Source organism: Lampetra fluviatilis, chromosome 15 (genome assembly GCF_964198595.1).
Source record: "Lampetra fluviatilis chromosome 15, kcLamFluv1.1, whole genome shotgun sequence".
Classification (NCBI taxonomy): Eukaryota; Metazoa; Chordata; class Hyperoartia; order Petromyzontiformes; family Petromyzontidae; genus Lampetra; species Lampetra fluviatilis.
This window is the reverse complement of record NC_136289.1, coordinates 379064-403471: the sequence shown is the minus strand read 5'-3', so window position 1 is coordinate 403471 and position 24408 is coordinate 379064. Positions and strand designations below refer to the sequence as shown.

Sequence of the window (24408 nt, the reverse complement as noted above, 5' to 3'; positions counted from 1 at the left end):
AATAGGGGTACAACAATACTCGGCTGTTTGATGTGGAGATACAGATGTGGGGAAGGTGGATTGTCGGCTTATTTAGACACTTAGGTTCAGCGGTGATCGTAGTGAACACGTTACGGACGGTTGACGATGTGGGTTCTCTGTCACTCACCTGAGCAAACCAAACGAAGAACGCCTGCTTGTTGGTGAGGTTTAGGTAGGGGAGGGGCTCTTCCTTGCCATGCTGCTCTTCCCAGCGTGCATAGGCCTGACACAGCACAGATGCAAAGCGCAGGAAGATAACAACAGTGAGACCTAACATAGATATTGCAATCGTGGTGGAGCGACCATGATGAAACAAACTATCAAACCATTTTTATTTATTTTACCAGGTAATGCCCACTGAGCTATGTAGCTCTTTTTCAGAAGCGACATGGCTATCACAAATGATCGCTCAATAAAGTGGCTTATCGTGTGGAAATGTATAGCAGCCAAATAATGTAAATGCATGTCGATTCAAAATGTGGAGGAATAAACCAGAGGACACGGAGAAAAATCTACGCGACCACGGGGAGAGAAAACATACAAATTCCAAATATAGAACAGGCTTCATGGTCGGGATGGAACCCACGAACTCCTGCATACCAGGCGAGGGAGTTAACATCTCGCAACTGCGGCGCGTGACAGAAAAACATTGTTTGGATAATAAGTGTAGAGAGATGCACGCCAGCAATGACTCCGAGATAAACGGGAACACGACGGGCGGGGCACAGTCACAGATCGGAGAACGTCAAATCGACTGTTGGAACATGGGATGAACTTGGGCAGGAAGCATCACTTGAGGGCCGTGGGCTGCTGGATGAGACTGGAGACAGAATGGCAGCCCAAGGAGGACTCGTGCCCCGAAGTGGAAGGCCACCGTGGACAGAGGAGCAGGGTTATCGCACGAGACCACGAGGACGCGTTCATCCAGCAGTGGATTGAACATAGCTGTTAACAGTGACGTAAAGAAGATCGTAGCAAATAGTTATTGCCTTACATTCAAACTTGAAACTACACATATGTATTTATTCTGCTCGTTTACCCAGGAAAGTCTCATTGAGTCTCAAGACTCCTTTTCAAGAGGATCCTGCCAGCTTTTCACATTAGGGGGGGGGGGTACGGGGGGGGCGGGCAGCGACGTTGCTACGTGCCATCCCAATTTAGTAAATTGCATGGATCGCAGTATTGGGATGATTGTTCAATACTGGTGACATTGTGTGGTCTCCAGGGACCCCAGAGAACCCAGAGGAAACCCACGTACTACGAGGAGGGGGGGGGGAACGACGTAAAAGTGCCACACAGAAAAGCGCCAGAGTCGGGAATCGAACCCAAGCACTTCTTGTCGTTGCGAGGTAAGAGTGTTACCACTGTGCCGGCACCCTCCCATACATTGGAGGTAAATTAACATCTTTGACCTCCAAAAATATCAGCTGGCTATTAAATACTTGACACGCCTGATTTGTCTCACTGAAATACACCCACTTTGTAGATTACTGTCGTGATTTTTTTTTTCTTTCGCCGTGACAAGAGGCTTTGTAAACCAAACCAGCTTTGGGATTTGCTCTGCCGAGCAAATGCCGCCGCTGCGCCGCGTGGAGACCTCCACTTTTCCCTGGAGGAGCTCACTCTACACAGCAGTGGAACTCCATTTTTCTTGATACAGTCACATTCACACATCGCTGTACGTTTACTCCAAAGCAAGGAAAAGATTATACAACATCGTCTTGTCAAGCACACTGAGGAGAGGCTTGCGGATCCCAAATGTGGTTTCAGGTAAGTGCGGTCCTGCACAGACACCATATTCTCTGTCCATATGCTACAGCACAGGTGTAGGGATTTCCACTAGGACCTACATATCTACTTTATTGACGTGGTCAAGGCCTATGATACCATCAAAAGGGCACGACTCTGGGTTGTTCTTCATGCTTTTGGAGTCCCTGACTCTCTGCTCACAATAATTAAGGACCTTCATATGATGGTGGGCAGGTCCAGGTAAAGCTACACGGCCAAAAGTCAGAGCCATTCCCTGTTCACCTTTGGGTGCGACAGGGGTTTCTGCTGGCTCCTACATCATTCAACATATTTTTCGACTACATATTTCGAAAAGCCTTCCATAACTGTACCGAAGGAATTTCCATTTAACAGACACAATGGGAAGCCGACTGATACCTGGGTGCGGTCAAGGGATGGCTCCCTATTGGTTAACCATGGTATGTATGCTGTTAATTGCTGTTCACTCAGAAGAGTTGGAGGCACTACTGCTGAACCTGGAGTGTGCCACCATCAGCCCCACCAAAACTAAGCACCTACCTGGGTATTTTGTGTCATCAAACACTCCACCCCCTCAACATCCTATTGGTAATGGAGCAGTTGTGGAGATTGGAGAGGTTTCCATACCTGGGCAGTGTCCTTATGACGAGCTCAGGTTTGACAGAGGTCTCACCCCAAATCAGTTGAACGACATTATATTTTCATAAACTGCCTAACGCTATGTGGAAACTACCTGGTATGTCACTCCACATGAAACCCCAGGTCTTCTCGGCCATGGTTATGCCCTCCCTTCTCTATGCTTGCAAAACGTGGACCCCCCCTGATGGAACATCTGTGCTAGTTAGAAACATTCAGACTGGCCTGCCTACAATCAAGCCTGGGTTTAACTAGGCTAGATTCTGTGAGGAACTCACAAATCCTTGAAAGATCTGGGTGCCTTCCCATCGGCGAGCTCCTAAGGTCGGCAAGGCTGCATTGGCTGGGGCATGTAACCCACATGCACAGCCACCACATCCCCAAACAGCTTTTGTTTGGCTGGAATAGGGGGGGGTTAAATGTGCGGGGCATGGGCTAGAGAAGAGATGTACTGAAGTGGTACGAGAGGGTATGGAGCTGAGTGTACTTGCCGATGACCGGCACCAGCGGTGTCAATATCAGCCTCTTTGGAGGAAGCTCATGAAGGACGCTGCTACTGGGCAGTTAGAGGCAGTCGCCCTCCAGCAACAACGGAGGGCAGAGAAGCGACGTTCACAACAATGAGCGGAGTGCTGGGAGGCTAAAACACAGCAAGTTAGCACATAGCCTGGCATCAAGTGCCGTGGTACCGTCACCGCCACTTTGTGGTGAATAGTGGCTGTTGTGTTGCTGTTTTGTATGTGTGCGTACGTGTGCATGTGTGCGTGCATGTGGAAGAGAAGCTCTCTGGCTCACGAGAAGTGCAGTGTGCAGGCCGCCGTTGTCCGCGATGTTTTCCCCCAGGGTCTGCGTTCCGTTGATGCGCCTCTCCTTCCACGTGTAGTTGCTGTACTGCACCTCCATGCAGTGCGTTCGCAATTTAAACTCATTGTGCGTCGCGTTCTCCCACCAGTTTTCCTGTTTGCCTTCCACGTTGTACTCGCTCCCTGCGTCGATCACAGGGAAACACACCCGGGTCATGGTGTGGGAAGTGGCATAAGACAAAGATCCCCTGTATAGCATTAACAGACTGTTGGGTCAAGTGCTGTTAGCGAGCACCTATGAAGGCCAGCGCGATGGGTGGCCACTACCACGCCCGACCGCCTTTGTCTCTATCTCTCTCTCCCCCTCCCAGTGATGCGATGTTCACACATCGTACCAGGTACTCATTTTGAGGCTGATTTGACCAAGGAGAGGCCCAGGACCAATTCCGACAATCTTAACTGGTGTTGGCTGTGAGCAGGGATCAAACTGGTACGATCGGGTTCATAGCGGAGCGCACTAACCATGAGTCACATGGCACTAGCACGGATTTAGTTTGGAGGATTTTCTTTTAATAAGCAATGTTCTTGATTAAATTGGTTCTCCTGATCCTAAATAAAAGCACCCAGTGTTAAGCCACGTGGAGTCTGCCTGAGTTTCTTAAAAGGTTGTAGGTCAAGGCTAGAATATATTCCTAAGTTTACAACGGGGCTGAGAGAAGCCATATACGAGCAGTCATAAACAGAGTTTACCGTGGCCAGCAATCACATTCCCACGCTTATCCAGGCAATGCAAGGGGGTGACGGGGGGGTGGGGGCCCAGCGGTGGCACGGTGACCGTCGGGATTGCTGGGCCCTGCCCGTACCTAGCAGAGCGCCGGGGCCTTACCTTTGTTGTCAAATCCGTGACACAGCTCATGTCCGATGACCGTTCCAATCCCAGCGTATTTCAGGAACCTGAAGGGGAAACACGAGCACGCGGGAGTGACAACCCATATGAACCCATAGCCACCCTCCTGGGAGAGCCAACGTAACTCCGCACCATTCCATATTTTGTAACGCCACACATTTGTTACCGTAGTTACTAGTGCTTGTATATTTCCACGTGCAGGAAAGTGTTACAGATTATAATTTGTTATTAAGCTTGTTTACGCAGAATAGCCTCGCTGAGTTTTATGACTCGTGTTTAGGAGGGTCCTGCCAAATTCATGCAGTTGGGGACAATTATTGGTCTGCGTATTCCTATTGAGAAATTTGTGGTGTAATATTTAAAATTTGGCACATCGTTTGGCCTGTGACACTGACACACAATGGCCTACTTGTGCAAATGATGTCGCAGGATCTTTAATATCCACTGTGAGGCAGACGCCGCGTTAATACCACACCGCGGTATTAATGCCACGGTGGCAAATTGCTAATTCCGTCACCGGGTATGGAGGAGGTTGTGGGTTTGATCCCGACCCTGACGCCTGTATATTTAGAGTTTGCATGTTCTCCCTGTGGTCGTGTGGATTTTCTTCCGGGTCCTGTTTTTTCCCCTCTACATTAATAATCAATATGCGTTTAGAGTACATCGCTGCTGTAAATTTCCACACGATGATCAGCCACTTCATTGTGAGCTCTCATTTGTGGGCCAGGTCGCTTCCTAAAGAAGGAGCTATATAGCTCAGTGGGCGTTACGTGGCGAAATCGTTTTAGTTGAATGAGGGTGGCTGCTGGATTCGAACCGTGGACCCTTTGCACCTCCATGGAAGAAGACGTGCAGAGAATAACGACGGAGAGAGAACGTGGAGTCCCTCGCTATGCGGAACAGAGACACGAGAGCGCTGGCAATGTGCATCCAGCGGTGCCACTCAGGATGCAGGTGAACTGCTGAAGAGCGGGGCGGTGTGGGGTTTGTACTTGATCTGACCAAGGCCCCGATCCTATTGAGTAGAGTTTATCAAGGCTACTTTAAAAAAGTAAACGTAGTCAAATAAAGAGATCCGTTAGTTTTCGTGCAGTGGGTGTACTCAAGTCACAACACCTTCTTCTCTTCCTGATGCCTCCCTCGCACTTGGCCACTTTGGAATTCCCTCCTCCCATCGTTGTCTCCGTTTCTCCAGCCCTCCTAAAAACCTGGCTCAAATCAAGACACCCGTTGCACCCTTATCCACTTCAAATGTGACCGTGCCATTTTGTTGGTGTGGCCACTTGACGTTTTGAATCTCTGGACCTGTGCTCTGCAACGGTGGTGTTAAAAACTCCGTGAAGAGGGTAAGAACAGTGTCATGGACACAAGGCAGCTATGGGTACCAGCTGCTGCTGGTCCCGTACGGGACAGGTTCTGTAATTGGTGTAAACGTAACTACCCCTATGTAACACCGTGTAACACTATGTAACACCGTGTAACACTATGTAACACCGTGTAACACTATGTAACACCGTGTAGCACTGTGTAGCACTGTGTAACACTGTGTAGCACTGTGTAACACTGTGTAACACCGTGTCACACTGTGTAACCCCCTTACACACGAGGCTATTGAAGATCCCAACCCGACGACTTGACCCGACCCACCGAGTGTTACCCACAATGACGACCCTTGACCGTATGCACGCTGCCCTTTTATCCCCCGAGCGGGGCCTTCCCCCCGCCCTCTGGCTACGCTCTCCTTCGGGCACCCCCCAGCAGGCTCGCTCCCCTGATTACCCGAATGACGGGATGTACCGGGGTTTCACGAGGCTCGCTCCCCTGATTACCCGAATGACGGGATGTACCGGGGTTTCACGAGGCTCGCTCCCCTGATTACCCAAATGACGGGATATATCGGCATCGCACATGTAAAACAATCCACTGGCCAGCAGCCTTCAACCCAGCGAACCGACCGCGTCCCGTGGCGCCACGTCACGCTCGCTCACCAAGGCCCTGGAATCCCCACAATAGCTCTCAAGTAACTTATTTCATGGTCAATGGACATGGGGCAAATTCCCTCTGCTGTTTTAGTTGTGTTGATAAAACCACAAATACAGAGATCCCCCTGTATAGCCTTTCGCAGACTGTTGGATCAGGTGCTGCTTGTAAGCACCTATGAAGGCCAGCACAGCACACGAGGGGGGTTGGGTGGTCAGAACCACATCCGGTTGCCTTCGTGTCCCCAGTGCTGATGGGTACATACAGTACCAGGGCATTCATTTATTGCTGACATGACCTACGGGAGGCCCAGGGTCGTTTCACGGTTATTCGTCGTGAGCCGGAATCAAAGCCGGGGTCGCCGAGTTCCTAGCGCAGCATGCTAAACACTGCGCTGCCCACCGTCCCCCCACCACTGTGCGATAAACCACTCTCACGTGCACGCCCTACGCCTCGTCCCTCTTGTCCTCCGCATACCGGCTGTGGCATTGGCATCCGGATTTCGGAGTCTCGGATATTTCCCATAATTTAAAATGGATCTGTTGCTTTCTACAGAACAAAAAAAATCCATTTAAGATTTTTCGGTAGAAAACTTCGGAGGAGGATGTCACGGACACCTCTACCGCAAACTCAAACCAGGAAATAACGGGCGTTGACAACTGCATGACAAAACTACTCGTTAGATTGAGAGTTAGCGATACTGACGTTGCTGCCAATGAGTGCTGCGAAAGTAAATTTGAGAACGCAGCAAAACGACTGCAACTTCAAACGCCACACAGACAACCGCAGGTGCTGGTGACCTTTGGACCCAGGCAGAAACGGCCTCATTCCATCACCCACTATGCTGACTCGGCACTCTCCACGAGCTTTGGGCAGGATGCCACAAGAAAGACCGCTTTACGACGGCTTTACTGCCGTAGAGAGGGCCCAGGGTTCTGCTTTGCTGCCCGTATAGACACTCGTTCACAGCACTCACAGGGAACTCTTCACCGTGATGCAATCACTGCAATAAATGTGCTTCAATACGAGAGGCATGCTTTTGTTTGCATATAGTAAAAATGATTGAAAAAAACTATGACTCAATAATAAAAGTCTATCAAGAGATGATAGGATATTCTCCGAAGCTGTGTTGGTGCAAGAGGTACTGTACACCAACCACCGTACTTGCCTCCTCTCCTATTATAACTTTGACGGTGCTGTTTGTTACTGGCTGATGGATGTTAGGGGCCTGTACTCAGCAACTGCGCGTGTTTCTGTTGAGTTTCCCATTGCTGAAGTCGCGTGTGTGTGTGCCTGTTCAACTCTTTCCCGTGCTGCGGTGAAGTGTTTGTATTTCCCCGTGCCAAATGTGCCAACTGGCACTAATGGATCGCCGGGAGGGCCCCTGCCATCTCACTTGACCCAAAAACTCCCGCACACCTGACCCTGGCCTCCAGCCAGAGCCTCTGACACTTCCAAGGTGACGTCAGCCGGCGGTGACATCACCTTTGTGGTGAATGGCGGCCGTCGTATTTCTGTCTCTGCGTGGCTCTGTCTGGATTTACTCCAGCCTGTTTAATTGTGCCCTTGTGTTTCTTACCTTCGTCTCTGTGTGACTTGTTTATGTCTGTTTCTCGCTCTATGATTAACTTCTCCACGTCTATGTTTAACTGCGATGCCCCTCTCCTTGGCGTTTACCCTCCGTGCTTTTAAACCTCCGTGCGTTTAGCCTGTGTGTGCATCGCCACTGCTCGGGTTTCTGGGACGACGTCAACGTGCGTTGCTTTCCATTAATCTCCACATTTTTCTATTTCCTCGCTGCTCTTCTCCGTCTGATCCTCGACGGCATCTCTCGTACCCCTCTCTATGCCGAGCTTCTCTTCATCTTCACGTTAAATCTCACGCTCATCGCCGTCATCAGGAGCCATGACCAAACTACCTGCGATGTTGCGGTGCCTCAAATCGTCTCGCTGTGCAGATGAGCTACTCTGCGTGGTTATCTTCTTGAGCTCGTTCCCTCGTGTTGTTGCTATTCTGTCACCAGTCTCGTCCATCGACCATCAACTTTCATTGCCATCTATGACAGATGCCGGCTAACGGAGCACTCCGGATGGTTAAGTGCCAGATAACAAAGCTTTTGCCCTCTTGTTATTAACAGTCTGCACAACAACGCTTCACGATTTTTTTTCCATTGAGGGTTCATTCCACAATGAACATTTTCACTTCTCTTGGGCGGTGACGCTGCCCAGCGGTGGGTAGCACGTTTGCCGCTTGTTATAGACGTTCACGGTTCGAATCCAGCGGCCACCCCGGTCAACATTGCGGTGTGTGTTGACCGTAACAATGCAACGCGCCGTCTGCTTTATGGTGGACGTTAAAGATCCCGCTACATCATTCGCAAGAGTAGGCCATTTGTGTGCCCGCGTTCAGGTCTAAATTTGGTACATTTGAAAATGACCCTGCAAATTACTCAATTGAGATGACACACAATTAAAAACGATTAAACTAAAACTATCTAAAAAATATTTTAGAAGGTAAGGCCCACTGAACTATAGAGAGCTCTTTTTCAGAAGCGACCTGGCCACAACAAAGTGGCTTACCACCTTGTGGGAATCTATAGCAGCTAAATACTCTAAACGCATGTTTCTAAAAGTCAAGGGACCTGGATAAAAATCCATGCAACCAGCAGGTACAACATGCAAAATACAAATATACAGGTGTCAGGTCAGGATAGGGATCAAACCCACGACCTCCTGTATACCAGGTGAGGTGGTTAACATCTCGCCACCATGGCACACAGCAGCAATCATCGCCCCCACTGGCAGACTGATGCCCCAAGTCACTATTACAAACGAGACTCATTCATCCTGGTCTCTTGAGATCCCACCTCGTTACACTCAAAGCTCTCTAGGCTTCGTTTAATGGACAGCAGTGGACGTGCAACAGCGGCCGTACGTGGGGTAGACATCTTGGTAAAAGGGCTCCTGCATGATGCCGGCTGGAATGTACATCGTGTTGAGGCTCTCGTAGTAGTAGAAGGCATCCACGGTCTGCGGTGGGGCCCTGTGTGAAACAAACACAGCCATCAGCAACGCGACCTCACGAGACACCCGCTAACTAATAGGGGTTTTCCCCTTTTTTCTGGCAACAAAACTGACACCTTTTACAAGGAATCATGTTTACATCAACCACAATACTTGCAGTCAAAATGCAAACAAAAAACAATACTCTGATAATTTATGAATTGTCCTTGAAACTCATTGGTCCACACCAGAGACAGCTTTCCTTAGAGCCTAGTCTCATATGGTGTTCGACCAGATGACGCCAAAAGTTTCAAGGACAATGCATAAATTATCAAAGTATTGTTTTTTGTTTGCATTTTGACTTCAAGTATTGTGGTTAATGTAAACATGGTTCCTTGTAAAAGGTGTCAGTTTTGTTGCCAGAAAAAAGGGGAAAACCCCTATTAGTATATTTTGGTACTGGCAAAGGAGGCCTCATAATGAGACAGCCGCTGCTTGGCGGCTTTCCTCGCGGCCATTTCCCAAATTGTTGTTCACGAGCGAGAGAGAGGAGGACGTACGCCCATTGTGGCTCGATTATGTTGCAGGCCAGGACTCCTACGTTTCCATTTCAACCCCCCCTGGCAATACACGCGACGCGATTCGCAGCTACGTCTCTGTCATTACCCCCTGGCGGGGTAGTGGCAGGTCGTTAAACCCTTCTCACATTCCACAGCTGTGGAACTGCGCAACGAAACATTCGTACTGAATTAGTTGGCATGGAATTGAAAACCAGGATATCTACTTTCATGCAAGCATTGTTGGTTCCGTTTTAGTTTGGATCCCAAAATATTGGGCGAGCCCATTTATTTTATAATTCAAATGATTCTGATCTTACGTCACCACAACTAAACACACACATATTCTGAAAGATTGAGGACAAGAGGGATGCTAATGGCATGTTTAAATGAAAACAACATTTGCAACATCTTATGAGATTAAGAAAATTGTGTGCGGTAAGGCAGTCTGCCGCCAAACGTAAGCCGACATTAGTTTATATAAATGCTTCTGAATTATTCATTACTTTTTTTTCCACCAAAATTAAGAGCAGAATGTAACTTTCTAACAAAACGTCGCCGTGTGTCGATGCTGAATTCAGTCATGGAACATCCCGAGCCACCGGTGAGGAGCAGCTTTGTCGGTCAGAATGTGATCAACGCGTTGGCAACGTGCGAACAAGACATCTGTGTCAACGTGACGATCTTGTCGGGCGGTGGAGAGTTGATGACAAGAATGATGGCATTAAACTACCACCACGTGGCCAAACCCAAGCACCAATACCGATCATTAAAATGCCATCTTTCACATTTTTAGACATAAAACTCATGACATTGATAATTAAAGCCCTGTTGAGAATGTTAATAGTACTTTTATTACCCATCTGTAATGCTTATCCATTTTGTAATGCTTTGAAACATGTTACTAAAACACATTTAATATTCTGCTGTTATGATTTGTGAGTGTCTCACAGTTGCTAAGCACAGGCACCAAGGCCAGCAATGTACAGCACCATAATAAATCTTGACTTAAAGCTTTCGTGATTGCAGGAATTCATATTCTTTGGGTCTTTCGGTAAAGTCACGTAGATAGGTTCAAAGAAAATAACAAAAAACTACGACATTTCCATCGCATCTTCAGGAAAAGGGGGGTTAGCTTCCAAAGGCAAACTGTTTATAAGGGTTTGAAATGGGCATAGCCCAAATGTCAGTAGCCAATGACAATGCGAGTGGTGGGCAGCCAACCCGATGGTGGTCGGTTTATCATGTTAATGGCAAATAGTCAGGAATGTGAGCGACTCGATCAAATGAGCCTGCTTGTCTCATCTGGATGAGTGTGTAGTTGTGACCTGCGGTGTGGTGGGTGGGTGAGTGGGTGGATGAGTGGGTGGATGAGTGGGTGGATGAGTGGGTGGGTGTGTAGTAGTGATGAGGACGCGACTCACCACCGGTGAGCAAGTGACTGGAGTGAACCAGTGAGTTCACTCCTCAATAACACAAGTAGCTACCATCTTAGGTGCACCAAAACATATTTTAGTCATGCATATGCAGAACATTAAGAATAATTGTCAAAATCTGTACATACCTCCATTTCATCTTGTCGGTCCACATGGTTCGTATGGTCCTTATGGATGTGTAATTGTAGAAATTGACCATGGTTTCAAAGAATCTGCCTTCAACAACCTTGAACTGTTTTCAGAAAGGAAACACGCGCACTGTGCATCAGGGCCGGCAGCGGTGAGTGGCATTTAGGTGGCCCAGTGGCAGCGCCTTCACCGCTCGTTGCAGAGGTTCACGGTTGGAGCCCGGCGGTTGTCCTGGTTATTGCTGTGGTGTGGCATTGACCGTGAAAATACTACGCACCATCTTCTTCACCCACAGTGGATGGTTAAGATCCCGTGAAGTATTTCACTTACAGTAGACAGTTAAGATCCCTTGACGTTATTCACTCACAGTAGACAGTTAAGATCCCGTGACATTATTCACTCACAGTAGACAGTTAAGATCCCTTGACGTTATTCACTCACAGTAGACAGTTAAGATCCCGTGACATTATTCACTCACAGTAGACAGCTAAGATCCCGTGACATTATTCACTCACAGTAGACAGTTAAGATCCCGTGACATTATTCACTCACAGTAGACAGTTAAGATCCCGTGACATTATTCACTCACAGTAGACAGTTAAGATCCCTTGACGTTATTCACTCACAGTAGACAGTTAAGATCCCGTGACATTATTCACTCACAGTAGACAGTTAAGATCCCTTGACGTTATTCACTCACAGTAGACAGTTAAGATCCCGTGACATTATTCACTCACAGTAGACAGCTAAGATCCCGTGACATTATTCACTCACAGTAGACAGTTAAGATCCCGTGACATTATTCACTCACAGTAGACAGTTAAGATCCCGTGACGTTATTCACTCACAGTAGACAGTTAAGATCCCGTGACATTATTCACTCACAGTAGACAGTTAAGATCCCGTTACATTATTCACTCACAGTAGACAGTTAAGATCCCATGATGTCATTCCCAAGAGCAAGCCCTCGTGTGTGGCGGTCACGGCTCAAACTTTGCAATGTTTGAAAAATGACGGCCGCAAATCGCTCTATTGGGACACTCAGCAACCATCGTCCTCCTGCTGCGACAACTTGGCCGGGCCCTCCTGAAAACGAGTCATGAGACCCATTGAGGCTTTCATTGGGTAAAACGAGCATGATGATGATGGTGGCCATCATAATTAAAATGAAGAGGGGACAGTTTTCCTGTGCGAGGACGACTCAGGGAGCGCACAAGCTGTGGAGTCGCAGGAAGATGAGGTTTTCTGCGCCCCAGTGCAATGAGCAGGGGTTGCACACACAATGTTTTAGTGGTAGGTAGACCGCATGACAAAAACCCACAACAACTCGAAGGTTTAACGTGCACAAACAAATCGTTAATTATGAACAGCTAAAACGCATTGGCAGTGAAACCTATTGAAGATGAACTGTAGGGGAGCTAACGTTAATCATCAGAATGTAATAATGCTTAATTATTACATTCTGGTGACATTTAGAAGCCAAGTACATCTAATAATAAACTAAAGAATTACAATTTGACAGTTACAATTTAATAATGCAAAAGCATCGCGAGAGTACAATTTAAGTCACCATCACCGTCAGGTAGAGGGAGAAGGCCGAGGCTAAATCGATTTTGTGTCAGGCCTCCAAAATGATTCCCTTTGTAAAGTAACTGCCAAGCGGCCCGACTCTCACCTGTTTGACTATAGCGCGTGACCAGGGCGCGTGACCACGGATCGTGACCACGGCGCGTGACTACGGTTGTGTGACCACGGCTCGTGACCACGGATCGTGACTACGGTTGTGTGACCACGGCTCGTGACCACGGATCGTGACCACGGATCGTGACTACGGTTGTGTGACCACGGCTCGTGACCACGGATCGTGACCACGGATCGTGACTACGGTTGTGTGACCACGGATCGTGACCACGGCTCGTGACCACGGATCGTGACCACGGATCGTGACCACGGCGCGTGACTACGGTTGTGTGACCACGGCTCGTGACCACGGATCGTGACTACGGTTGTGTGACCACGGCTCGTGACCACGGATCGTGACCACGGCTCGTGACCACGGATCGTGACCACGGATCGTGACTACGGTTGTGTGACCACGGCTCGTGACCACGGATCGTGACCACGGCTCGTGACCACGGATCGTGACCACGGATCGTGACCACGGATCGTGACCACGGCTCGTGACCACGGATCGTGACTACGGTTGTGTGACCACGGCTCGTGACCACGGATCGTGACTACGGTTGTGTGACCACGGCTCGTGACCACGGATCGTGACCACGGCTCGTGACCACGGATCGTGACCACGGATCGTGACTACGGTTGTGTGACCACGGATCGTGACCACGGATCGTGACCACGGCTCGTGACCACGGATCGTGACCACGGATCGTGACCACGGCGCGTGACTACGGTTGTGTGACCACGGATCGTGACCACGGATCGTGACCACGGATCGTGACCACGGATCGTGACCACAGTTGTGTGACCACGGCGCGTGACCACGGCGCTTGACTACGGTTGTGTGACCACGGCGCGTGACCACGGCTGGGCAGTCGTCGCGCACCCAGCTTCATCAGTGTACAAACGGCACACCAACCGGAGCCCGGAGTTATTGATTTATTTACGCATTTGCTTATTTATTTAGCAAAGCCTTCTGGCTTACCCTAACTTCTGGCTAACTCGAGTCTGGCTTTGAGAGGTTTTACTGGACTATAGAACAAATGACTTTCAAAGCAATCAATAGTACGATGTGAAGATCACAACTGCCAGGAGCTTCCCCCATACGCACATCTTGGTAGATATCATCCACATTCGAGACATCTTCCATGTAGTCATCCTCACCAACCGCAGACTGGATGTTTTTTGCCTGAAACAAAACGGACACATGCAAAATGCATAGATATCATTCCACTCTTTGGTGGTGGTGGTGGCAAGCCACGTCTACAGAACAACGTTTATTCTGGGCTGTTCACCTTGAACGTTTAGCCACTTAAACAAATTTGAAGGCGAACATTTTAGAGCAATTTGAAATGTGGTTTTCCTCAGGGCCAATTAGCACAATTGGCTACGTACGGTATGAAATAAGTTCAGCATACATACGTACAATGTAATTGCTGTTGAACAGACCAGAGTGGTTTAACAAACTTCATAATGTAGGAGTCACTGCTACGAATCAAGGAATTTGATTGGATAACATTGGTGACCATGGCAATATGTTGGATATGTTTCCACAGCACGTAAAAAGACAATTCTTCAGAACTTTTCTTGCTAAAAGTGCCCAACGTATACTGGAACTACCAACACAGCTCCATTGACATCGTGCCGGGCCTCTTACAGAGCAATGCCTAAATGAAACACGTAGAAACGACAACACCGCCCCCAAGAATGGTCGCACCAAGTTTACTCAAAGTAGTGGGATACGTATAAACAAGGGGAGTCGGACCGGGCGGTGCGGCTCCATGACACTTTTCAAGGTGAAATTAGAAGACGTTTTCTGACAGTGGGATTGGAAAAAGGAAGGAGGAACTCGAGAATGAAACGTAACAAGCCAGCGTGGCCGGGAGGAGAACGAGTTTAGTAGCTCACTGCGACCTCCGGCTTAGAGACAACGGCCACGGCTGACGGCGAGCGACGTCACACGCCGTCGTTTTAACACGGGTGCCGCGTTAAGCGTCACGACTCAAAGCGCACCCTGCTACGACATCTACGCCCGTTGCAACGGCGAGTGGGGCCGCATTATTCGCAGTGTGGCCACGTCACTCATAGCCACGCAAAGAGAGAAAGAGAGCTACTCGTAGGCGTTAGACAAGCTCTTTGCCGAACTCTCCTTAGACTCACAGATAACGCACGGAATCGCCACTCCACTGCGGCCTGGGGGTAGTGGGGGAGTTGCGTCGTCCAAGCTCCGACACAAACACCGAGGATCACACAAACTACCTTCTCCTTCGCGGCAAGCCGAGTCTTGTTGTCCATCCAGGGTAGGTGATCCAGATTATCTTTAAAGGCGTCCTTCATATTCTTGATCATGTTCTTCACCTAAGCCACGCAAGACACCGTATATTAAATGGTACAAAATACAAACGTCCATAGCAGAGATGGTACCGACGTCTCTCTTAGACAATGATGCTTAATTGGACTGTTGGGAGGTCATTACCTTTACCTTTAATCAAAAATGAACATTTCGATTTAAAGCTTTCGTGACTGGAGGGATTCATCTTCTTGGTTATTTCGGTAAAGTCACGTAGAATGGAAATAATAAAAAAAACATTATTTAATTATGTTTTATTTTTATTACTTTATTATTTCCATTCTACGTGACTTTACCGAAAGAACCAAGAAGACAAAAATGAACAATCACACGTTTCAAAGGCTTTCCGTATATATTCTACGTTTTGTATTAAACTTTTCAGAAACGTTTATTGACAACTTATAAAGTTACTCCTTATGAATAAATGTTCAAGTAACATTTTAAATTATATGTCAAAGGCCACGGAGATAACGTGGATCCTATTCAACGTGCGGGGAGAATTGTGATGAACATTGCACCTGATGATGATGATGAGTCATCTCAACTTTTTATACGGCGCCAGCGCTGCACAGGAGTCGCTCCCTCTCAACGGGAGAGGGCAACAGCAGCAGCAGCCACGCAGTGAGCCGATGTTACCAACAAGTGCCCAAGCTCTGCGGTCCCCTTTATACGAACGTGTTTTCAGCCAATTAATGAGTGTCTACGTGTGGGAGGAAACCAAATCACCCAGAGATAACCCACGCGTGCTCGGAAACAACACAGATGTGGACAGAGATTAGTTGACACTTGCTGTCCCAGGTGTTCCTAGAACAGGCAGGGTACAGCATCTACTAGATTCACAAACATTTGTGCAATGGTCCACCAGCCCTCTCTACCTCCAGAGCTGGGTTACAGGCCACGTGCAGAGCCACCACCTTTGAGCTCACATGAGCTTCAGTTTTTTTCACGGGAATGTATTTAAAACAATGTGATCATTTAATGTATTAATGTATAGCCTCGCTGCTCGTGTGCGGTTGTGAGGTCTGTACATGTGGCTGTGTCAGTGTTCAGGGCAGGATTGTTCTCCGATAATGATTCGTGAATGTTTTACACGTTTGCGTCACAATTACACCTTGCCACCATGTCACGGTTTACTGCTGGTGTAAAACATAGCTCAACTCACCTTCTCATATGGACTGACATGTGTTTTACAGCTATAATTGTAAACTAAAGTAAACCATGTTTTACTTTACCAGGTAAGGCCCAGTTAGTGGTGTAGCTCTTTTGTCAGAAGCGACCTGCTCACAAATGATAGCTCAACGAAGTCACGTGGAAATGTATAGCAGTCAAATACTATGAAGACACGTTGATTCTAAATGTGGAAGGAAAAACCAGAGGACCCAGAGAAAAATCCATGCGACCACAGGGAGAACATGCACATTCCAAATATAAAGGCATCAGGGTCGGGATCGAACCCACGACCTCCTCCATACCCTACGCCCTTGTATGTTTACATACGAGTACAATCATCACTATTAATACATCGATGTTTCTGTAACATCATTTTCATTTTGCTATGAATAGCGATTAAAAGTAATTTGTCCAAGACAACTTTTTACAGGATAAAAAAAAAATACATGTAATTTATCATTGTGTTTGCACTGTTTTGGATTTACAATATTTTTAATAGAGAGTTGTTTTTGCCATGATTCCTCTTTGCTTGATTGCTGCATTTTATATTTTATCCATTTCGTTTTTGTAATTTTGGTGCCCCAGGTTGCGCTTGCAAATGGAACTCCTTTCCTGTTCTCTTGAGTTCCCATCTGGCTCAACAAAAATCTACTTGAGAGGCGACATGCAAAGCTGGAGACTGAAACTGGGAGTAACGCAGTTGCAGAAAATGCCAAAGATAAGGCAAAGTCACCGCAGGTCCACTTATCGGATGACCACGTCCTTTGAACAAATAATCGCTCTGGAATCTTTGGAGACGTATTTTAACAGGACCTGTATCCATGCCATATTTAACATTGCTGCAACTGTATGATCAAGCAAGGAAAACGTAAGCACACGATTTGCTCCGTGCAACAATGGTGGCAGAGGGCTCGATCATTGATAAAGTCTAAAGTTAAAATTTTAATCAATTTCGACTGAAAAATAAGAGTAAGCTCCTTCAACCACAACTGAATTTTCTCACAGCGCTATGACATCCTTCCTACATGTGCCGTAGTTCCAATGTTATGACATCCGGAGTATGGCACGCGCTGGAGTTAAGAATGGAACTGCAATTGACAATGGGAGATCTGAACCGCAGAACAAAAGGAGAGCACTTACGTCATCTTTTCTTTTCGCCGTGATTTCTTTCATCGCAAAAATTTCCCCCAGGGCGTAGGTCAAGGACTTGTCTGCCAGATCCATGCAGAACTCCCAGCGGCGCACAGGCTGACAACATCACAATCATCGCACCAAAGCGTCACCCAGCATTTACGGCCAAATGTGTCTTGAGTCGTCATGCGCGACCATCATTGTGCCAAACATTGCACGTTCGGAGAGTTTAATTGGAAGGGTTGCTCAGTCCATGCTCACTGTTTGCAGCCCACGAGACAAGAATCAATCCGCGGGATCTACATAACATTCATCGCGTCTGGTGCAGCACGCAGCATTACCGCGGCTTCATTACACATCCTAAATGTATGTAAGTATGTTGAACTTCTTTCGCACGTACGGAGCCAACCGTGCTAATCGCAGGTGTGAGAAATGTTTAACGATTGCCGTTCCCTCCTCCACATGAAGACCCTGAAGTAAAACCAATCTCGGTCTACAATCCTATGGCTATCGTCCAGCTTCTCAGTAATATTCTGGATGGCTGCATCTCATCGTCAGAGACTGAATACTTGAACCCATCAGATGGCTCAGCGGCAGAGCGAGCGGCTCACAATCGGGAGGTTGCGAGCTCAAATCCTGGTTGGGAGTTGACTCGGCCCATCATCCTTATGGGGCCTGTAAAATAGCTACCACGTTGTGGGAAAGTCAACAGTGGTTGTCCTGTGAATAGACTTGCACCTTTTATAGGAATGCACAATTTCCACCCCTGGCTGAGGGCTGTAAAAACAGGAGATGAGCACTACCTCCATGCTCACGCTGAGCAGAGAGTCACGTTGCCTCGTCACTCCGCTAGATAAAGGGCCACGCTCATCGTAATCCTCTACCGTCCTGACGATCCAACAAATGGATTATTTTATTTCTCATCTCTGCTCGTGTCAATCAAACGCTTTCCTCAACGAGTCTTCAATTGGAGGGACGCCACAATTTCTGTACACGTGGAGGGCGAACGAGCATTAAACATGAAGTCTTAAACACTGTCTAACTTTGGGTCGCCACCTTATTCACAGAACAAACCCAGACACAGTTCTAAGTCAGCCGAGCTCGAACTTTGCAGTGAAGTTCAACGCGATGCTACCAGATCTCGGTACAATCAATTCCTGCCACCCGAACACAGGCGCCAATTTCCCGGCTTGTCTGGGTCTAACCGCGGCAGGTGTCCACCTGAACACGTCCAAACGTGTTTTGTCTTTACTCACCTCCGTGGTCTCATCAATCGCTTCGGCCATGATGAGGGCGGCCTTCCTAAATCTGTAATCCAAGCTGGGGATCATCTTCTGGATGAGCATCCACAGCGCGTAGTTGGTCAGTGTTCTGTCACAATGGGGAATTCGAGAACATTAATAACGACATGCACCAACCACAACCATCTCAAGCGGCAGCAAGTGACATTAAACGCTACAGCTGTCGGTTTAACGGCGTTAACTTGCGGAAATGTAATTGGTGCATGGTACAAGAACCACACGTAGTGAAGAGATGAGTGAAGCACCGACATTCTGTAAAACATCACGGCCTCTTCCACTGCTCTCTCAGCTCTTCCCCCCGGACCCCTCCACTTTGGAATTCCCTCCCTCCCGTGTTACACTCTTGCCTATTAAAACTTTGATTCGTGCCACTTGTGGCTGGCCGCTGAGCGTTTTGTCAATTTGACATGTGCTCAGCAACTGCGATTTACAAGTTTATATGTCATTAGAGGGTGGTCGCCTTCTGCTGTCCATCAAAAGCACGAAGGCACCACGGTCCCCTGGTGCCCCCTGCAGGTTCTGTCCGGCAGTGACATCGACAACGCTTTTCTGGACAGCAGCAGCATCGGGCCGATCCGACTCGCAAACACACGATGCAGACGGGTGCGAGCGTGGCAACGTGCATTGTGCGTGGGGAGCGGTGGCGTCGCGGTTAGCGCGCTGTGCTACAAACCTGGCCACCCGAGTTCGATTCCCGCTAACGCCCAACACCAGTGACGATTATCTGGGCCTCCCCTAGGTCGTCTCAGCCTTAAATGAGTACCTGGTGCGGTGTGTAAAAGCATTGCCAATGGAAAGACAAAAATGCGGTCGGGTGTGGTGCTGGGCACCCACCTCCTCTTGTACCGTGCCGGCCTTCATAGGTGCTCGCTAACAGCACTTGCACCAACAGCCTGTTAAGGATTTTTAATTTAATTTAATTTTTTATTTTACTTTTATTAATTTTAATTTTTTACCTACGTGACTTTACCGAAAGAACCTAAGAATATAGCCTGTTAAGGCTATACGGGGGATCTTTGTCTTTGTGTGTGTGTGCACCAGAAGCAGCAGTGTAGTGGTTGGCATACTTTGCCATGAAAGTCAGCGGCCGCTAGTTCGATTCCCGCTCACGGTCAACATTGGTGTCAAATGTCTGAACCGGTCCCGTGGCTTCCCCTCAGTTCGACTCAGCCTCAAATGAGTGTGACGAGCTGCGTCGTTATAAATCTGAGCACTTGAGAGACACACGGGGGCTGCTGGCCCCGCTGTGTGCGTCGTGGTGGTCTTGCGACATTTGACGCGGCAGCCAGTAAAGGGCACACGGGGGGGGGGAACTCTGCCTTTGTCTTGTTGGACGGACTGATGGTGGCCTGTTGCAGAGCCAGCAGATGGCCGCACAACCATGGGTTTCGCAATCAATACCGCGAGCTGTTGAAAACCCGCTCATCGCAAAGATTATCACCACGTACAAATGCCGTGTCTCGAGACTTTTAAACAAGCTGGGTTGTGACAATAACTGTACCAAACACAAGCGCGTGCAAACAGTGACTCCTGCAACGTGGCATACGGTTAACTTACTTGGGGTCAGATTTTTTCACGTAATCGGACAGTTTCTGGAAGTAGGGAATCGAGTCAATGATGAGGGGCTGGGTTTCGTACGTCCCATTGGAGAACAGTCCACTCAGGTACAGGGTCCAGTTGAGGAAGGGAAACTCCTTCTGCAGGAACGGAAACGCACAGCGTCACAACGAGCCCACCCTGCTCCCATGCGCCCACAAACCGTGCCTTGGACACTCCGCGGACTCGTGGCTCTCACCCACTGCACGTGGCTCTCACCCGCTCCACGTGGCTCTCACCCGCTCCACGTGGCTCTCACCCGCTCCACGTGGCTTTCACCCGCTCCACGTGGCTCTCACAAGCTCCACGTGGCTCTCACTCGCTCCACGTGGCTCTCACCCGCTCCACGTGGCTCTCACCCGCTCCACGTGGCTCTCACCCGCTCCACGTGGCTCTCACCCGCTCCACGTGGCTCTCACTCGCTCCACGTGGCTCTCACCCGCTCCACGTGGCTCTCACTCGCTCCACGTGGCTCTCACCCGCTCCACGTGGCTCTCACCCGTTCCACGTGGCTCTCACCCGCTCCACGTGGCTCTCACCCGCTCCACGTGGCTCTCACCCGCTCCACGTGGCTCTCACTCGCTCCACGTGGCTCTCACCCGCTCCACGTGCCTCTCACCCGCTCCACGTGGCTCTCACCCGTTCCACGTGGCTCTCACCCGCTCCACGTGGCTCTCACCCGCTCAACGTGGCTCTCACCCGCTCCACGTGGTTCTCACCCGCTCCACGTGGCTTTCACTTGCTCCACGTGCCTCTCACTCACCCCACGTGCCTCTCACCCGCTCCACGTGCCTCTCACTCACTCCGCGTGCCTCTCACCCACTCCGCGTGCCTCTCACTCACCCCACGTGCCTCTCACCCACTCCACGTGCCTCTCACTCACTCCACGTGCCTCTCACCCACTCCACGTGCCTCTCACTCACTCCACGTGGCTCTCACCCACTCCACGTCCCTCTCACTCACTCCCCCTGGCTCTCACCCACTCCACGTACCTCTCACCCACTCCACGTGGCTCTCACTCACCCCACGTGCCTCTCACCCGCTCCACGTGCCTCTCACTCGCTCCACGTGCCTCTCACCCACTCCACGTGCCTCTCACTCACCCCACGTGCCTCTCACCCACTCCGCGTGCCTCTCACTCCCTCCCCGTGCCTCTCACTCACCCCACGTGCCTCTCACTCACTCCACGTGCCTCTCACTCACTCCACGTGCCTCTCACTCACTCCACGTGCCTCTCACCCACTCCCCGTGCCTCTCACCCACTCCACGTGCCTCTCACCCACTCCACGTGCCTCTCACCCACTCCACGTGCCTCTCACCCACTCCACGTGCCTCTCACCCACTCCACGTGCTTCTCACCCACTCCGCGTGCCTCTCACTCACTCCCCGTGCCTCTCACCCACTCCACGTGCCTCTCACTCACTCCACATGCCTCTCACCCACTCCACATGCCTCTCACCCACTCCCCGTGCCTCTCACCCACTCCACGTGCCTCTCACCTACTCCACGTGCCTCTCACCCACTCCACGTGCCTCTCACCCACTCCACGTGGCTCTCACCCACTCCACGTCCCTCTCACTCACTCCCCCTGGCTCTCACCCACTCCACGTACCTCTCACCCACTCCACGTGGCTCTCACTCACCCCACGTGCCTCTCACCCGCTCCACGTGCCTCTCACTCGCTCCACGTGCCTCTCACCCACTCCGCGTGCCTCTCACTCCCTCCCCGTGCCTCTCACTCACCCCACGTGCCTCTCACTCACTCCACGTGCCTCTCACTCACTCCACGTGCCTCTCACTCACTCCACGTGCCTCTCACTCACTCCACGTGCCTCTCACCCACTCCACGTGCCTCTCACCCACTCCACGTGCCTCTCACCCACTCCACGTGCCTCTCACCCACTCCACGTGCTTCTCACCCACTCCGCGTGCCTCTCACTCACTCCCCGTGCCTCTCACCCACTCCACGTGCCTCTCACTCACTCCACATGCCTCTCACCCACTCCACATGCCTCTCACCCACTCCCCGTGCCTCTCACCCACTCCACGTGCCTCTCACCTACTCCACGTGCCTCTCACCCACTCCACGTGCCTCTCACCCACTCCACGTGCCTCTCACCCACTCCGCGTGCCTCTCACTCACTCCCCGTGCCTCTCACTCACTCCACGTGCCTCTCACTCACTCCACGTGCCTCTCACCCACTCCACGTGCCTCTCACCCACTCCACGTGCCTCTCACTCACTCCACGTGCCTCTCACTCACTCCACGTGCCTCTCACCCACTCCACGTGCCTCTCACTCACTCCCCGTGGCTCTCACCCACTCCACGTGCCTCTCACCCACTCCACGTGCCTCTCACTCACTCCACGTGCCTCTCACTCACTCCACGTACCTCTCACTCACTCACTCCACGTGCCTCTCACTCACTCCACGTGCCTCTCACCCACTCCACGTGCCTCTCACTCACTCCACGTGCCTCTCACCCGCTCCACGTGCCTCTCACCCACTCCACGTGCCTCTCACTCACTCCACGCGCCTCTCACTCACTCCGCGTGCCTCTCACCCACTCCACGTGCCTCTCACCCACTCCACGTGCCTCTCACCCACTCCACGTGCCTCTCACCCACTCCACGTGCCTCTCACTCACTCCACGTGCCTCTAACTCACTCCACGTGCCTCTCACTCACTCCGCGTGCCTCTCACCCACTCCACGTGCCTCTCACTCACTCCGCGTGCCTCTCACTCACTCCACGTGCCTCTCACTCACTCCACGTGCCTCTCACTCACTCCGCGTGCCTCTAACTCACTCCACGTGCCTCTCACTCACTCCGCGTGCCTCTCACCCACTCCACGTGCCTCTCACTCACTCCGCGTGCCTTTCACTCACTCCACGTGCCTCTCACTCACTCCGCGTGCCTCTCACTCACTCCGCGTGCCTCTCACCCACTCCACGTGCCTCTCACCCACTCCACGTGCTTCTCACCCACTCCGCGTGCCTCTCACTCACTCCCCGTGCCTCTCACCCACTCCACGTGCCTCTCACTCACTCCACGTGCCTCTCACCCACTCCACATGCCTCTCACCCACTCCCCGTGCCTCTCACCCACTCCACGTGCCTCTCACCCACTCCACGTGCCTCTCACCCACTCCACGTGCCTCTCACCCACTCCGCGTGCCTCTCACTCACTCCCCGTGCCTCTCACTCACCCCACGTGCCTCTCACTCACTCCACGTGCCTCTCACCCACTCCACGTGCCTCTCACCCACTCCACGTGCCTCTCACTCACTCCACGTGCCTCTCACTCACTCCACGTGCCTCTCACCCACTCCACGTGCCTCTCACTCACTCCCCGTGGCTCTCACCCACTCCACGTGCCTCTCACTCACTCCACGTACCTCTCACTCACTCACTCCACGTGCCTCTCACTCACTCCACGTGCCTCTCACCCACTCCACGTGCCTCTCACTCACTCCACGTGCCTCTCACCCGCTCCACGTGCCTCTCACCCACTCCACGTGCCTCTCACTCACTCCACGCGCCTCTCACTCACTCCGCGTGCCTCTCACCCACTCCACGTGCCTCTCACCCACTCCACGTGCCTCTCACCCACTCCACGTGCCTCTCACCCACTCCACGTGCCTCTCACTCACTCCACGTGCCTCTAACTCACTCCGCGTGCCTCTCACCCACTCCACGTGCCTCTCACTCACTCCGCGTGCCTCTCACTCACTCCACGTGCCTCTCACCCACTCCACGTGCCTCTCACTCACTCCACGTGCCTCTAACTCACTCCACGTGCCTCTCACTCACTCCGCGTGCCTCTAACTCACTCCACGTGCCTCTCACTCACTCCGCGTGCCTCTCACCCACTCCACGTGCCTCTCACTCACTCCGCGTGCCTTTCACTCACTCCACGTGCCTCTCACTCACTCCGCGTGCCT

At 50.7% G+C, this 24408-nt stretch overlaps 1 protein-coding gene across 1 annotated transcript in view; it reads right to left on the bottom strand.

Moving 5' to 3' along the window:
• Nucleotides 1-24408, bottom strand: part of LOC144936079 (endothelin-converting enzyme 2-like) — a 68048-nt gene that overhangs the window by 4481 nt on the left and 39159 nt on the right. The window contains exons 8-17 of the mRNA XM_078862905.1: nt 20428-20567; nt 18826-18940; nt 17579-17686; nt 15178-15276; nt 14030-14107; nt 11238-11341; nt 9049-9156; nt 4114-4181; nt 3220-3410; nt 149-244 (exon numbers count right to left, since the gene is read on the bottom strand). Coding sequence (XP_078719031.1) covers nt 149-244; nt 3220-3410; nt 4114-4181; nt 9049-9156; nt 11238-11341; nt 14030-14107; nt 15178-15276; nt 17579-17686; nt 18826-18940; nt 20428-20567 — 1107 coding nt within the window. The remainder of the gene's footprint in view (nt 1-148; nt 245-3219; nt 3411-4113; nt 4182-9048; nt 9157-11237; nt 11342-14029; nt 14108-15177; nt 15277-17578; nt 17687-18825; nt 18941-20427; nt 20568-24408) is intronic.